Genomic DNA, 16,683 nt, shown 5'->3' with positions numbered 1-16,683 from the left:
CTTCTACTCCGTCATTCTAAGAACGTAAATTATTTGATTCATACAACAAAATGTTAACAGTAGAGAAAAAAAAAATTATACTATACTTGTAGCCTGATTTTCGGAGATCGGTAAGCCGATCGGCTTTGAGAAAATGTTAGAAAAAAAAAAACAACAACAACAACATATTCCGAATTATACGGAGAGGCGAAACTATGATGATGATCTATGATGTACCTTGTTCATGGTGCGGCTCTGGCAAATAAACTTGGGTAGGGTAGGTATACCTACACAGGTAAACGTGCTTCACTCGCGGCTAATGCTAATGTATTATTCCGTCGATGTATGCGCGAGTCGGGGTCTCTCGCTCGAGCAGCTCGGTGACATGAATACAAACGCGCTAGGCGGACGGGTAAGATAACTCGAAAGAGATGAAGCGGTAGGAGGAAATCCCCGATCTCTCAGGCACCGACTAACTAGGCGGAACACTATTTACGCGAAATTCCTAAAAAATGATTTCTTTTTTTTTTTTTCTTGTTACAAAGAATTACTTCAAACAGAGAACTGTTGCAATTTGTTTAAGATTGAGTGGAAGAATTTTTTTTCATTTTTTATTTAAATCGAATAAATTCAGTCGGTTTGAATATAGTAACGAGTAAAACTAGTTCTGTGTTTATAATTTGTTAATTGTGAAGATGAAAAGATCCTCATCAATTTTGCCAATAAACATTATTACCTACGTTCAATGTGAGATTGTGAAATTTGAACAGAAACCTTACTCTTGGGTGTAATGTATACTTGCAGTTGAAATTTAATGAGCAATAATTACATCACATGCAATTGTATAATTGTCTCAATTTACGTGCAGCAGGTATAAGGTATATACATACGTGTGTATATTTATACATATACACATACATATATATAATAACTTGGTTTCTCGAACACGAGAGTTACAAATTGCATCTGTACCTCCGTCGTGGGAGAATTGCGTAATTCCGCGAGGTGCAACGTACGCTGACTTCTCAGGGGTGTAGAATAAGGGCGGAAGGTTTGAGGGGCGCCAATAATACAGTCTAATTAATTTCGAAGAGAGAACACGAACTCACTCAAAGTATAATTAGTGAGGGTATAACTAACGGTAGGTGCGTTCACCCGGGTTTAATACCTTTGATCATGTTGCTTTGTGCGGAGGATGAAAATTTTGTCCCGCGAATCGAAAAATAACAATAACAATATTAATAGGAATGAAAATATTAATATTAATAATAGTAATAACAATACACCCCCGGAAAGGTACATAAAAACTGTGCGTGGAGAAATCGTTCCTGTCCAAGCTAATGTTTACGTAGTTCTTGTAGGAACAAATTATCTCTAATAAAGTAAACATCGACTGAATTTGTGATAAAATTGTACCATAAAACGTTTTGATTTCCAATATAATCAAATTTTGCTTCGGCATGAGTTTTCCAAATACCTTACACACACGTACCTATATTTTTATTTATTTGTCTGAAAGAAAACAAATCGCCGATCCACGTATCTGAAAACCCAAAAAGAAAAAATTTCCCCGAACTCCATCCGACCAATCTGCACAGCTGGATCGTATTATTTTGTGGATAAATTCGCGTGTGTGTGTTTTTTTTTTCTTTTTCTTTTTTTTTTTTTTTGTTATATTTCTTATTCTTTTCTGTAAAACACGGGACGCGTTGGTTCCGCCGGCGGGCAGCTGGGCGAGATATGCGGTAGGAAACGGAGTCGGCATAACTTTCGAGGATCTTGAATTTTTCATCGGTAATAAAGGTTCGAAGGAAAGCGTGCAGCACGTACCGCATAACTCACAATCAAGGGGTAGAAGGAGGAAAGAAAAGTAAGGAAGAAAAAAATAGACCGACCCCCGGTAACACGTCACGTGCCGTGAATCGAGAAGCGAACCTTATACTTCAAATTCACGTCTTTCCGCCTGCAGAAAAGGATGAGCGCGGAAAATTTAAACAAACAATTCTAAAGACAAGGCGCGAAACGAGGGAAGTCGCAGAATCCGCATTTCAAAAACGAACAGCGCAAAAAGAAGAAAATAAGGAAACATATTAGAAATTAACCGCGGGTAAATATTTTTGCCAAAAGTATATCGTCACCGTCATTAAGTAATATAATTTATATGTAATTTAATTTCGTGCAGTAGGCAGGCGAGTTCTGGCCGTGAAAATTTGAGAAAGGTACGTAACGTCGTTCGCGCGGGATGAAATGTATTAAGGCCTCAAAGGGAGGCCCCAGCTTCATCCCTCGCTTCATCCCTCGCTTCATCCCTCGTCTTGCACGATTATCCGAATCCCTCCGGCTGTACGGGGACCTTGAGAAATACAATTATTCCATTTCTCTTGCGATATCTCCTTTTCCTTTTCCTTTTCCCTTCACATTTCCATTTCCATTTCCTCCTCTATCTATCTCGGCCTCTACCTATCTCCACTCATCCTCAGTCCTCCCACCTTCCCTTGTCTTCCTTCCGCTGCCTGATTTCTGACAGGTTCAACCAGCGTTGCCTCCCCCCCCCCCCCATCACCACATTTTAGTCCGCCTAAATAACGCTTGGGTTTAACTGAGAGACTAAAGTTGATGACTTTGGGCCTAAGGTGTTTTTGTCGGGGGATCAAGGGAGGAGGTTCGAAGACTTTCTGCAGGATCTCTGTCACGTATCTTCAAGTTTTGCAAGGATCACAGCTAATTTACGCGTCTCTGTACAATGAGCTTTGTAGAATTATAACCGTATATTCATAAATGTCTTGGTAAAATATTCGCGACAAAGTTGAATCGGATGTTTCTTATGGATGGAAAAAAAAAAAAAAAAAAACGTGCGGAAACGAATTTTCAGAGAAAGATTGTTAATTTGAAAAATCCACATTCTTACATATTATGACCTCGCGCTAAATATTAAACCATCTTTTTTTAAATACTTTACCGAGTAAAGATGATCAAATCGGGTGACATGATTTAGAAAAATAAGAAAACCGAAGAAAATTATTTCCGTTCGAAGAAATCGAACTTCTTAAATACCCGCTAGAGTTGAACGATGATAAATTCCGCAGGTCTTTACGGTACGCTAATTACGGCAAGTATTAGACGCACAATAATGCCTGTGACGCGACGTACGTACCTTTGAAGTAGCGATTGCTTTGTAGGTAGGAGGGCGGCGACGAACTTCCGGTCATTTGACAGCCCTGCTTAACGCACCTTTATTCGAAACACTTGAGGATAAATGCCCGCGGTCCTCTCGACCCTGCACTAAGTACTCGAGTAATCAGACTCGGATTCTACCGCAGAGTACAAGGCCTGCCACTCGCGGTTAAGACTCGTGAGAAACAGTATCTTGGAAGAGAAAAATTCACGGTGATAATCGACGCCGTTCTGATAGATTAGAACGAAGATAAACTGCTGGTGAGAAAATTTTTTCAGTGATAAACGAAGATGCGATTCTTTTGAAACATACGATTGACGATATATCAGAGATAATTTTCTATGAACCGTTTTATCTATCCTTATATTTCGCATGAAAGTCTGCAAATCTTTCGTTTTGTGATAATAATATTGTCGATGAACCGACATTGGTGGATAAAAATTAACTGTCAGTAGAAAAGAGTCTCTCAAACATGAATCGAAAGTGTGATTGAACAACAACAACAACAACAACAAGAAAAATTAAACCGCGTTTCGGAATGGAATGAACATTAAGCCAAGAGAGATAGCGCGGCGAAGGAAATTGAAAACCGTATTAAGCGTGTGCGGTGGGCTTGTCAGGTGGTTGATCATGAAATGCCTCGACCACGTTTAGTTTAACGCATTATTCTGCCAGCTGAAGCGTGCAGATAGAATGAACAAAGCGATGGGAGAATAGAGGTCGGAATTCTGTTACGTACGTTACACATTATGTACGCAGACATTCGTTCCATCATATCCGCTTTCAGAATGCAGAGACGAATCATCGAACGTTCCGTACTCTCATCACGAGCTGAGCGTACGTAGTGAATATTATCGTACAACATGCTCGTCGAAAAGGACGTCGGATTCCTTTGACGTCTAGTTCACGTTGTGCTCGATTCGAGATCATTTTAAAGGCCCCTTTTGCCTTTGCGTCGTCGTCGAACGAAACGTCTATGGAGTTGAAAACGCCTCGGGTGAGTCGGGCGCATTCCGAGTAACCTTTGTTCGCAAACATCGGAACCTTGTACCGAATTCCTTTGAAATCCGACATGACCGGTAGCTACAGTGTCTGAAAAACATCTTCCTCAAAGCTAATCCGCGATGATAATAAGGTGCGTAGTGAATTTTAAAGCCGTTCAAATCGGCCGCGAGACGAAGTAAGAAATGGATGATGAATGTATTATAGACGAACCAAACGTCCCGAGTTCCGACTCGGTGATATCACAAAACTAGGCGGCGTCAACCTCCGTTGAACGACGTCGAAAGCATCGTCTTATTCTCAAAAGGTAACATTCCATTAGGGAAATGAGCCTGCGGGTGCCATTACATTGACATTAAATTTCGTTCACTCTAAGGCAGGCAGGCAAGCAGGCAAGAGACTTTCTAGCGTTGACGCTTAAAAAGCTTCGCGTTCCCCGTCGGTTGTTACCCACAAAAGTTTCCACCAACGGCGTACAATGTTACTTTCAAGATGCCGTACGTACGCGAATCTATACCCACACGGAAACGCCTATAACCGAAGCTCCTAAAACGGCGAAGATGAATACTCACATTACATAACGTAGCCAAAAGTTACGAAAGATACGGGGTTAGTCGATCAATAATTGATCTGTATCATGATTTATCGGTAGCGTTGAGTTTTCAATGAAAACAAAACTTGTTAAATTTTTTTCGTTACATCGATGAACGCTGCTGGAGAAGAAAGATGGGGATTGATATTGACGGAGAGTTGCCGGTGTCGGGGGATGAAAAAAGTGGCGCAATGGTTAGCCGGCGAGAATAAGGGCTAATTGAAGGTTAAGAGTAACGAGAAAAAGTCAAGAGGTTAGTTGGATTAAACCGGAATACCTACTTTCTTCTTATTGTCGGACGATCCCGGTTGTTTTACGCCCGTGTAAAAAGAAGTAGGGTATAAGGAAAGGCAGGAGGCGAGAAGGGCTCTTGACAACGGTAGTAAAATGGTAAAACCGTCACCTCGAGAATCCTGAGAGTTGTGCAATAAACCAAAGAGTCCTGAGAGCCTTGTAGGTTGAAGTACACGTCTCTCGGGAGGAAATGGCGCTTCAATATCACTGTGTTCCTCCACACTCCTTAGGGATGTGCTGGACAAGACGAGACTGCACTATCCTTCGGCTGTCTGGCTGTAAAATTAAAATAACGCTGATTAAAAAATATGCCTTGTAAAAGAAAAAGAGCAACTTTGCCGAGGTGTAATCACTAGCCCCTGAGTTGCATTTCTGTTCTGCTTAGTAAGTAAACTTAGACGCCATATTCTTACTTTGGATCAGATAAATTGCTCCTTATTTATAATAGGTACTTTTCGCACAGACACAGAGAGAGAGAGAGAGAGATAGGTATCTCACTTTCATTATATTTTCTTCACCGGGAGCATCTCGTGCTTCATTTCACAAAGAAAATAACACACAACAGAGGAAAACCGAGCTTTCAGCTCGGGGCAGATTACGCTTCCAGCAATTTTGAATACACTTTATTTGATACAGGCACTGTAGTGCCTAAGATTGCGCGTGGCGAGGTTTCCTTCCACTCGATGAAAAAACAATATCTGCAGATCGAATTTACAGCGATACCGAGGACAGGAGGCGAAGTATTGTCGAAGAGAAGAGAAGAGAATAAAAATAACCAAATCACGAAGGAAAAAAATTAAAATAAAAATAAGCAGGTGAAAAATCACTTGAAATTTACTCCCCGGATCGTTGCCTCGTGTTATACATTTTATACGTACACATATATCCTTTAAAAAAAAGCCACTCTTCACGCAGCCTCCTCTTTCTTTCCCTCTTCTTCTGTTTGCACGCGAAAAAACGCGATCCGGACGTAGTTTATGACCTTTGCCTGAGAGAATATGGTGGACCAGCTGGTCGAACGATTTCTTGTCATCTTATAGGCTGAAAATAGTCCGAAATTCGAATGGGAATAAAATTTTCTTCGCGTATGGCGTCCGATGCACTGCATGGTTAAAGTGGATACGCGGTGCTAATAATAGGAGACGAGTGCCCGTTACAAACGCCACTTTTTTATAGTGGTTCGAAGATCTGTTTGAAGGCATGTAACGATTTCCTGTTTACAAACGAAATAAAATGAAAAATTTGGCATTCGTATCAAGTTTTGTAGCCCCTTCTTCTTCTTCTTTTACGTCTTTTTTTTTTTTTTTATTTCTCCTTCATATTTCAACGAGTGCTTCTGGCTGGCGTATCGATTTCAAAAAACAAAATAAGATAAAAGAAACACGGCGACATCGTGGTTATATTTAAAGGCACTTTTCCTGTGCCAACAGCACCGTCGGATCAAAGTATTTTCAAGTTCAGCATACGCAGGCTCAACTTTTGGTGAACTTTCTTCTGCTCGGCTTGCGTCTGACTCGTTCGACTCGAACTTGAGTCTGAGAATAAGGATATACGGAAGGAGACATACGTGCCCGTTAAGATGCACCGAACCCAGACGCTGTCTCGTCTCTGGTCTAACCTCCCGTCTATTAATAGAACGTACCGCACGTAATGCCACATGTAGCTTCCAATCTACGTCTGGCACTAACAAACTAACTACTTGTTGGATCGTACTTCGCACTTCCTTCCTGGATCTTCTCGTGCTTTCCTCGTTAAAACTTTACAATAACGTTCGAAATACATTTTGAAAAAATAGGGTAAAACAATTGTACGCTCGCGGCCTCACAGGTCATTGTTCGATCCGTTAATACAGCCATGTGTTTAATAAGAACTTTTTAACCAAGGGTTGAAAACTTTTCTCTTTCAGTTGGACAGGTTCAAAGAACCACCGGCGTTCGGCCCGATGTGCGATCTACTCTGGTCGGATCCCCTAGAAGATTTTGGCAATGAAAAGAACGCCGAACATTTTTCACACAACAGCGTGAGGGGCTGTTCGTACTTTTACAGGTGAGTGACGACACAGTGTATACGAGTTATAATTAACGTTCACCTTCTCTCTATAATTGCTTATACTATGCTTGAGAAAATGGTAACAATTCTAACCTGAGACTGCGCAAAACGCGTGATTCTCGTTTTTCGATCTTGACAACCTTGGCAAAAAACCCGAGAGTATAATCTGCAGGATTGCTGGATCCAGAAGGTGCAGATAAAACTAAAGGACGTACATAGACGGCGATAATCTTGAGATAGTTTCAAGGCCTTTTTCTTATAAAGCTCGAGGGAAAAATTCTCGATAATCTTAAACTCCGCGTGAAAGGGTCGCGAGTCCCTGCGGCCCTTTGCTGCAGTCTAGTCGGCGAGGGAAAATGTGTTTTGCCGCCACGGTAGGTCGAAGTGTGTTTCCAAGGGGTGAGGGTAGGAGTTCACGTGACACGTGAGGAAGCGAGAATAATTTTGGGGCGAAGAAAAAGGACGAAAAAAATGTGAGAAGAGCCCCGATCGCAGGGGGTTAAAGGCTTCTCTGCCCACGACACGGCAGGCATCCAGCGAACGTCCTGACGCCGTATAGCTGATCCGTGAAGAGCGCGAAGAAAGGGATGAATAAAAGAGGGAGGAGGAACAAGAAGCGAAGACCGAGGGAGGGCGGGAAGGAGGGAGAAGAAGAACAAAATCGATTCTCCCTCCTCGCCATTCGTCGCGTGGGATGTAAAAGTTAGCTGGCCGAGAGAAAAAGTCCCGGCCGATATGTGTCATGTTATATCGTTAGAAAATTTGTCGTCGGGAAACTTTTCACCCACCTGTCAAACGCGGCAAACATTTTATTTCAAACGTTTTCATCGTACGTATTTAAAAGTATATAAAAGAAAGACGAACCATTAAAACGAAAAGAACCTAACAATATAATCCTTTCACACAATATCGAGACTAAATTCGAAACGCTCAAGCTCAAACGCGGGAAATCGAATAAGATTGTAAAATTTTTCAGTGAGAAGCACACCTTTTATATACGAATATAAAATCTGCAAACGGGTCTCTTGATTTTTACTTCGGAATTTATTCTTCCTTCACTTTTCGTACGAGGTTAAAGGAAATTTTTACAGATGAGCAAAGCTTTTCGATATCGCCAAAGTCTCGAGGGAAACTGGAGAGGGGGAATCGCCTTGCGAAACTCTATTCGCCAAGGGAACGACCGACCACGTTTGGAAGCTTGCGAAATTCTAGGGTCAAAGAGGAAAAAGAATGAACGCTGAAAAAAAAATGTATATATATATATATATATATATATATATGTCTGTGTATACATACGTGTACATGTACATATGTATAGAATATTCTATACGGGTTCTACTGCATATCTCGAGGAATGGATCACGGGATTTTGTCCCCATGTCGAATAACCGGGTGACCCAACGTCAGAGTGCTGAGTATAAAATTCCTCCCTCAAATCCCGCGTGTCTGGATAACCTCGCCGTTTTTTCTATGTAACCGAGGTATTAAAACGATATCCAAGATCTGGGCCAAGTGCACGCAGCACGCGAACCTCGACGAAAACTTGAGAAATGAAACAAGTTCGGGCTTTATATGTACATATTGCATAATTATCGCGAAATAATCAATACCGCGTTAAATGTTTAACAACTCGCGCTATCGCGATATGAATCGTGGATGAAATACTTGATCGAAGAAGAGTAGTTAATTGTAATGAAATTTTGCGAATGAAATGGAAGAGACACTCAATCAGCAAGTAAGATGAAATCGTAAGGCGACATCTCGAAAGTGTTTAACCGGAGTGAAGAAGAGCTCGGTAATTCGGCGTGACTGACGATTCCTGCAAAAGCTGCTGATATGACGTACGAGTAAAGGGGACGAAGTTTTTGCAGACCGGCAGACATACCAAGAGAGACCGTTACGAAATTGCCACTAAAGCTCGGCTCTCTCACAGTCGCGTATATGAGAAAAGCTTTGCTGGTAAACGAGGACGACGAAGAAACGTAAAGGAAGAACCGCAGGAGACCCCGAGTACCTAAACGAGATCTCGTACATGGCTTTTACACACACACACACACACACACACATATGTGCGTACATACGCAGGCTTGTATATAGAGGGCTGGCTGGTCGTCGAATTGAATGAATAACGAAGCGCGGTAATAAACAGAAAAAGCCTACGCGGCGAATGGCGAATAGCGAATAGTCTGCAATGGAGGATCGTTTCGAGAGATGGTCGAACAAGGGTACACCGTCATACTGACAGGGTGGCCCCAAATTGTTGGGGAAAATATTCCATGACATTTCCAGGCTTCTCGGAACCTGAAACCTGCTGGTGTTCCCTCACTACATTTTCCCAGTTTTGGTAAATTACTAAACCCTAAATCGTTCAGTTTATTAACTCTGTATTCGGTTCAATTTCAATTCAAATTTGAAAATATATATATAATGTATGTCAAAAACGTCAGTTTAAGCCAATTTATTTTCTCGACAAAAAAAAGTAAACTTGTCACCTTAGAATATCGTTTCTAATTCCCATGATAGAAAACTGATATTTTCAGTTTTTTCCGTTACCAAACTAATAATTCCCTGACAATTCCAGGTTTTCTACATTTTCCAGATGTGTGGCCAGCCTGAATTATACAATATACTTGTAAAGAAAAAATTTCAGGTCGATCGCTATCGAGCATATATATCTCGTCGAATAATTAGAGAGGTAACCGATTAAATAACGGATGTTACTGTCGGCTAGAACTCACTTTTTCGACCTTTGTTCTCTGGTTTTTCATTTTGTTTCCCCTTTTTTTTCTTCGTCCTCTTTGTTTATTTCGTTTTTCACCGTCGTATATTTTTCCTGACCTTGAAACTCGCTTCTTTATAATATAAATTATACAGTAGATAATCCAATATTATATATTATACACGTATATTACTGTTTTACTCTAAAATAGGTTAGAATTAACTTTGCGCTTCTACCTTGTCACACCTGCCACAGGAAAATTAAATGTCACCTGAAATTTTTCCAACGAAATCCCAGAGGGTGAATCGTTTTTCGCGATATTTTTCCTTTTTTTTTTTTATTATTCTTGTGATAATATTATTCACGCCTTGGTGACAAATTTTACAATTTAGGATAGATGACGCAGGTTTCCTTACTACGAGAAGAAATTACTGTATAATAGATAATAAATAAAAAAAAAAAAAAATTAATAAATAAATAAGAAAAACTCAATAAGTTTGTATAATAGTCGAGAAACAAATTGGCCCAAGTGTAATATTTATAAGTCATATGTATACGTAGGTGTATAATATTCCTTGAAATTTTTCAGCTACGCGGCCTGCTGCGATTTCCTTCAGAACAACAACCTGTTGAGTATCATAAGGGCGCACGAGGCGCAGGACGCCGGATATCGTATGTACCGCAAATCGCAGACGACGGGTTTTCCGTCCCTAATAACAATATTCAGCGCCCCAAACTACCTGGACGTGTACAACAACAAAGTAAGCCCTAAGATTACGCCTGAATCTCGCCAAAAGTATGGCTCGATTAAAAATCGAAAGAAATCATTTGATAGGTAATTAGTTATACAAATAGTGACGGACATTTCAAATTTTATTACATTACTAACGATGAGAAAATTTACCAACGAAATGTTTACTCAAAGATCGTTGTTATGAATGTAGGAAATGAAAACAGAATTCATTTTTCCAACTCTGGAAAGAAACGAAAAAAAAAAAAAGAAAATATAATTCAAGCAAAACCGACGGGAGTCAAAATTTGTTTAAAAATTTATTTTCATCGCGTTGTACGACGTCTGTGCACCAATTACAGACGATGGAATTTTTCTCGATCTTGTACCTCGATCATTGCCTCTTGTTTCGCCGCTGTCCTGGTGACGCGAAGGCGTCAAACCTTTATTGACATCCTGTCACTTCGCCTTATCTGTTGGAAGGTCCTTCGGCACAGTCAATTGTGTTATATTCGTGCACGTGTTTCAGAGAGAACAAATGGGTAAAACACGAAACTTGTAAGCTCGAAAATACGCTGCGACCTCCGGGAAATGTGTAAACTAACAATACGTATGCGATAAATTTCCCAAAGACCACCCCGCGGAATAATCTGTTTTTGTAAAAGGAACAGAATCGCGAATTCAGGCAAATTTATGAACGACCTCGCACGGGCAAAAAAACGAGGCGAAGCTTTTCAGTTCGTTGACGGATATCGGATCGATCTCCTAACGGAAATTGACGGATTCGAAGTCTCGCTCCCTTCATCCCCGTTTTAGATTGGGCTTGACTTGATGACACGAGGATGGAAAAAGTTACGGTGTTTTTCCTTCTTCGTCTCTTTTCAATTTTACTATACATTTATATTTTATTACTTTTTCCTGCATATTCTGGATTCTGACCAGATATATTATGAACGTTTTATTATTACAGGCGGCTGTCCTGAAGTATGAGAACAACGTTATGAATATCAGGCAGTTCAATTGCTCGCCACATCCTTATTGGTTACCAAATTTCATGGACGTATTTACGTGGTCGTTGCCATTCGTCGGTGAGAAAGGTAAAATGCGACTGAAAATATAAAAAATATGGATACTACTTTCGACATTATACGTATATAATTACGCGTTAGGGTGTTTATAAAAAAATAATTTGCGATTTTCCACTTAAAAAGTTTGCTGTTGTAAAAAGGTCCATAGAGATATTCTGTAAAAAGATCGCGCTTCTTTAATTTTTCACTATTCATCACTTTTTGTTTTTTTTGAGTTTGTGAAGAAACACGTTCCAGCACTTCAATCATTATTTCTGTCCTGACGTTTATATTCAACTCAAAGATCACGATACATAACACAAAGATATTTCAACCGGAAACTTCATTCTCCTAAATTGAAAGTTCATATTAAATTAAAACTATATTGTCAGATTGAATTAATAAGGAAAAGATCCGGAGATACACTTTCACTTGATATTGCAAATGTGGTTCTTCATAGTGACGTAAATTATAGAATAATAAAAGATAAAATTATTCACGATTGTTCGTAAGTTAAAAAAAAAAAAAGAAATGTACAAAAGTGAAACATCAACCAACAATGAGCGTGATCTTCCGCATAACATAGAACGCTCATCTTCTGCCTTTAACCTAAACAAACTTTTTAGGAAGTACCATAATGATAATAGCAAATTATTTTCTTCTGAAACACCCTAATAATTCTACATATCCGTAAATATATAAACATGTGTAAACTCTTGCGACGATAAATGAGACGTGTATCTTTTGATTTGACGTATTTGCCACAGTCACGGAAATGCTGGTCAACGTTCTCAACATCTGCTCGGACGACGAGCTGATGAACGACGGCGACGACGCCCTGGAGGAAGGTAAAATCCATCAATTTTTATTACGACTATTTAACAGGCCCTTTTTGTCCCCGATTTGAGATAGGAATCTACCATGTCGAAACTTCCTCCTCGTCAAACAGTTTATAGGCACCTATCTACACTTGGAAACGAGAGTGAACGCTAAAGCGATGCGTCTGTGAATCTGCGATGGAAGTTAGAGGATCGCATTTCGCCTCTTTTGCATCTTCTATCTGACCCTCGATGCTCGGGTGTCAGAGTTTGGCGATTTGTCGCTTATGACCGACTGAATCGAACCGCGCGCGTCAACGAACTTAAATTTTTCATTGTCAAATAAAAAGGTCGATAAAAGTTTTGTTTTTTTACAACAATCGAGTGGTTTCACCTATGAAGAGAGAGCATCTTTCGATACGAGATTTTTTTTACATTGTATCGTAGCAGTTTCACGTGATTCTTTTCAAAGTTGTAAAAAATTATTCGAAATTACAGGAAATTTTTTAAAACTCTAAAAAATACTGATTATACACAGATTTATGTATGTATATGAAAATATGATGTATTTTTTTTTTTTTCTCAAACAAGTAGCTTTTTCTCAAGGTGAAAACACCGTGCGAAATTTTTTTTTTAAAGTACGTGAAACTTTTTTCGTGGAATAATATTTCCGGCTTTATTCTTAGCCAAGGATTATCAAGTCTGATAGAATTCTATTTCAATGCAGAAATTTTCACGTTTTTTGGTTCAAGTAATATAAAATTTCGGCATTTCGAGTAGCGAAGTCGCGAAATGTAGTATGTACGAAATCCTTGAATGCGAACAAATGAAAATGAATATTGCAATATTCGAAAAAGAAAAAGAAACACAGACACAGACTGCATTAATGAAATAGAAATAATATGTTTAAATATTCTATGACAAACTCTTTTTCATAAATTGGAATTTTTCTCTACTTTCGGCTGCCTGGATAGATGGTAAGAAAACTACGTACTTACTTTATTATCATTATCATTTACATTTTTTCATTATTTTATTTTATTTTTTTTTCTTTCTCTTAGCCAAAATTTCAGCTTCAATTATCATTCTTTTGGCTCGGCTCGATAGATAGTATCATCGATGTGTCAATCTTCGTTTTACATTATATTATATTGCCCACATTACTTTTTCACCCTTCGATCGCATTATTATTAGTATTTCTTCTTATTACTATTATGATTATACCTGTGAAGACACGTTGTTTAAGGTGATGGAAAATTATGTCTTTCTCGTCTCGTTAAATAATTTATTTTTATATGTATATATATACATACACACACACACATGTATGTAATATATGATATTATTATATATTATATTACATATGTGATAGTGTTTTTATCTCTCTCTCTCTCTCTCTCTCTCTCTCTCTGTCTCTCTCTTTCTCTCAACACACGGCACAAGGTCTGCATTCTTATAGCCACAGTAGATCCGTTTGATTTTGCATAATATAATTTTCTTTTCTTCCGTATGATAGTATATTTTTGTAGGATACCTGTTATTCTTTGTCCCCGACGTAATTCGCCAATACTTTCAAGTGCCTTCGGTTGGAAAATTAATTTTGCAACGATATCCAAGATTGTGATTTAAATAGGCTCGAGCAGCACGTTTGAACGTGAAAATCAAGAGTAACGAAATACTAAATTTAAACAAATTTCTCACTCTTGGATGCGTTCGACATGCCGCGTGTCATGCCAAACATAGACAGAGTCGCGAAAAATTTTCCGGATCCGATTTTGAACAAACAGGATGATATGTGTATACATCGATAAACGAGAAAATGGAAAAAGGAAAAAAGAAATAAGCAAGTACGTAGAGTTTTAAAGTATCAGATTGAAAACTCTCGAAAGAGTAACGAAAAAAAAAAAAAAAACCACCCTGTCCATATTTGGTCGAATATATATGTGTCAAATTTGGAAAAAAAGCAAAAAAAAAAAAAAAAAATTAGCAACATTGTTTTCATTCGTTTTACGTTCATTTTTATATTATACATCTAAATATCCCAAATTCACCCAAATCAATTATCATGAAAACCTTTTTATACATCGCTGATCTCTGAAATATTATCTTTTCGTTATAAACCAGCAGTTGCCCAAGAGCGTAACGTTCTCCGAAATCCTTCGATGTATACGAATTACGCTTCGTTATAAGATCGCGAAATTAGCCTCAGGTTAAAACATGGCCGAGAGACTCTCGTTAGCAAAATTATAATATTCGACATTAATTTCAAATTTTTTTCTTCATTAAAGTATTATATTATGAATACTCACGCTCGTTTCGCGTGTTGAAGGTAAAAAAGAAGAATGAAAAAAAGCAGCATTTGCTTTTGAACAAAATTTACCTTGTCTGACGTAAAACATACATGCATAAACACATATATGTATATATATATATATATATATATATATACCATGTATAATGGTACTATTACAGAATCAGTATAACAAAGTTCAAATCGAATAATGTACGTAAATAAATTCTATAGGATTTCGAGCCGGAAATTTGTCGTTTGGTATAAAAATGGTATAATCGGAGAACGGAACCCTCTTCGTTATCTGCCCCCCCCCCCCCCCCCCCCCCTTCACCCCCATATACTGTATGTACATAAAATCGGTTCGTCCGGACGAAGGATAAAAACAACAGATAGCATCCTCGCATATCGATAATAGATTGTAAAATCGAAAAGCCCCCCACCCCCCAAAAGTAAGAAGAAAAGATGAGAGAAAATAGGAAATGAAGCCCCCCCCCCCCCCCCCCCCCATGATGCACTTGACTGTCTTTTATCGTGAGCCTTCTCTATTATATTTGTATCAATCACACTGGCCTTGTTGGACTTCTCCTCTCTTGGCACGACACTACTTCTACCACCTCTACCACCTCTTCTACTACTACTACTCTACTACTACTACTACTACTACAACTACTCAAAACTCCGTTAGTCGCAGCCAAAATCGTTATTCAAAAAAGGAACGGTAAGTCCGATCAAAGACTTACTTGTCCGCAAGTAACAATTGTAACATTTTGTGGAGTGTTGCGAATTATAATTGCGCCGATGCTACTCGGCGTCTAATACTTTACCCACCTTGTATACGTATTAACTTTTAGCCATTATTATTATTATTGTTATTTTTTTTTCTTTTTCTTTTTCTTCTTCCTTATCATGATTATTATTACTATCATTATTTTGATTGTGATTATTATTATTATTCTCATTGTTATACCCAGAATCCATCGCGCGTGTACGTAACGTCATTCCACGCCTCGCGCGTCAATTAAATTTTTATCGGGAAAAAAAAAACATTAAATGAAACAACATTTCGTGATTCATTTTCTTTATTTTGCGACATTACACTTCGTCGCATTTTTATTTACACTCGGCTCATGTAAACCGGCCCGGTAACGTTATTGTTATATTCCCTGATTTCTCAAAATATTAGTACAAAAGCAACAAAAAAATTAAGAAAAAAAAAAAAAACGGAAAGAAAACGCGTGAGAAAATTGTACACTTAAAATGTAATCACGCCGATAGTTTAACCGGCAGATGTGTTTTCATAGATTCACACACACTCACACGCACATAGACACGCACACATGGGCGCCGTGCTGAGTGTCGGTCAATTTATTGGATTCGAATACGTATATATTTATATATTAATAATATCGCTTTGTTTTTATTATTGATCGTTAATTTTTTTCTCGCATGCGTCGAAGTATACGTTATATATTTTCGATCACGATATAATTAGAATTATACGTTACATTTATATATATATATATATAGTAAAGAGAAGAAGGAAATAAAAGAAAACAAAAAATTCATGGACTTTTTCATTCGTGACGATTTTTCTTCATAACTTTTCAACAGATTCATTTGAATTCGACCGAATCATCGTCGGATTACCAGCAGTTGCAGATTCGAGACGCGGCATAATCGTCATCTTCTTCTTTTTCTTCTTCTTTCTTTATCAAGCTTTTCATTTTCTCTTGGAATTCATTGGCCGTGAAAAAAAAAATTTAGAAAAATTCAGGTACGATGACAACGAATCTGATTATCCTCTATCAACGCATTCATTCCAAAGAAATTATATACTCATTCACTTGTTTTAATTAACGCTTCGTAAATTACGCGATTAAATTACGACGTTTTATTTTCAACTTCGTTAGTTTCCTTTTTTATCTCTCCGATTATTCTACTTTTCGTCAACATTCTTTCGCTTTC

The 16,683-nt window shown here is 38.4% G+C and overlaps 1 protein-coding gene across 12 annotated transcripts in view; it reads left to right on the top strand.

Moving 5' to 3' along the window:
* The window catches only part of LOC124409968 (serine/threonine-protein phosphatase 2B catalytic subunit 2-like), a 105,362-nt gene that overhangs the window by 78,349 nt on the left and 10,330 nt on the right, over positions 1-16,683 (top strand). For 6 of the 12 annotated variants that reach the window (XM_046888089.1, XM_046888081.1, XM_046888013.1 and 3 more), the window contains 6 exons: positions 6,949-7,088; positions 10,400-10,571; positions 11,511-11,637; positions 12,375-12,455; positions 13,400-13,402; positions 15,404-15,436. In XM_046888089.1, coding sequence (XP_046744045.1) covers positions 6,949-7,088; positions 10,400-10,571; positions 11,511-11,637; positions 12,375-12,455; positions 13,400-13,402; positions 15,404-15,436 — 556 coding nt within the window. The remainder of the gene's footprint in view (positions 1-6,948; positions 7,089-10,399; positions 10,572-11,510; positions 11,638-12,374; positions 12,456-13,399; positions 13,403-15,403; positions 15,437-16,683) is intronic. The other 6 variants (XM_046888053.1, XM_046888043.1, XM_046888062.1 and 3 more) reach the window with 3 other exon arrangements.

Source organism: Diprion similis, chromosome 1 (genome assembly GCF_021155765.1).
Source record: "Diprion similis isolate iyDipSimi1 chromosome 1, iyDipSimi1.1, whole genome shotgun sequence".
Classification (NCBI taxonomy): Eukaryota; Metazoa; Arthropoda; class Insecta; order Hymenoptera; family Diprionidae; genus Diprion; species Diprion similis.
The sequence above is the reverse complement of the archived record's forward strand: the minus strand, read 5'-3'. Positions and strand labels throughout refer to the sequence as shown.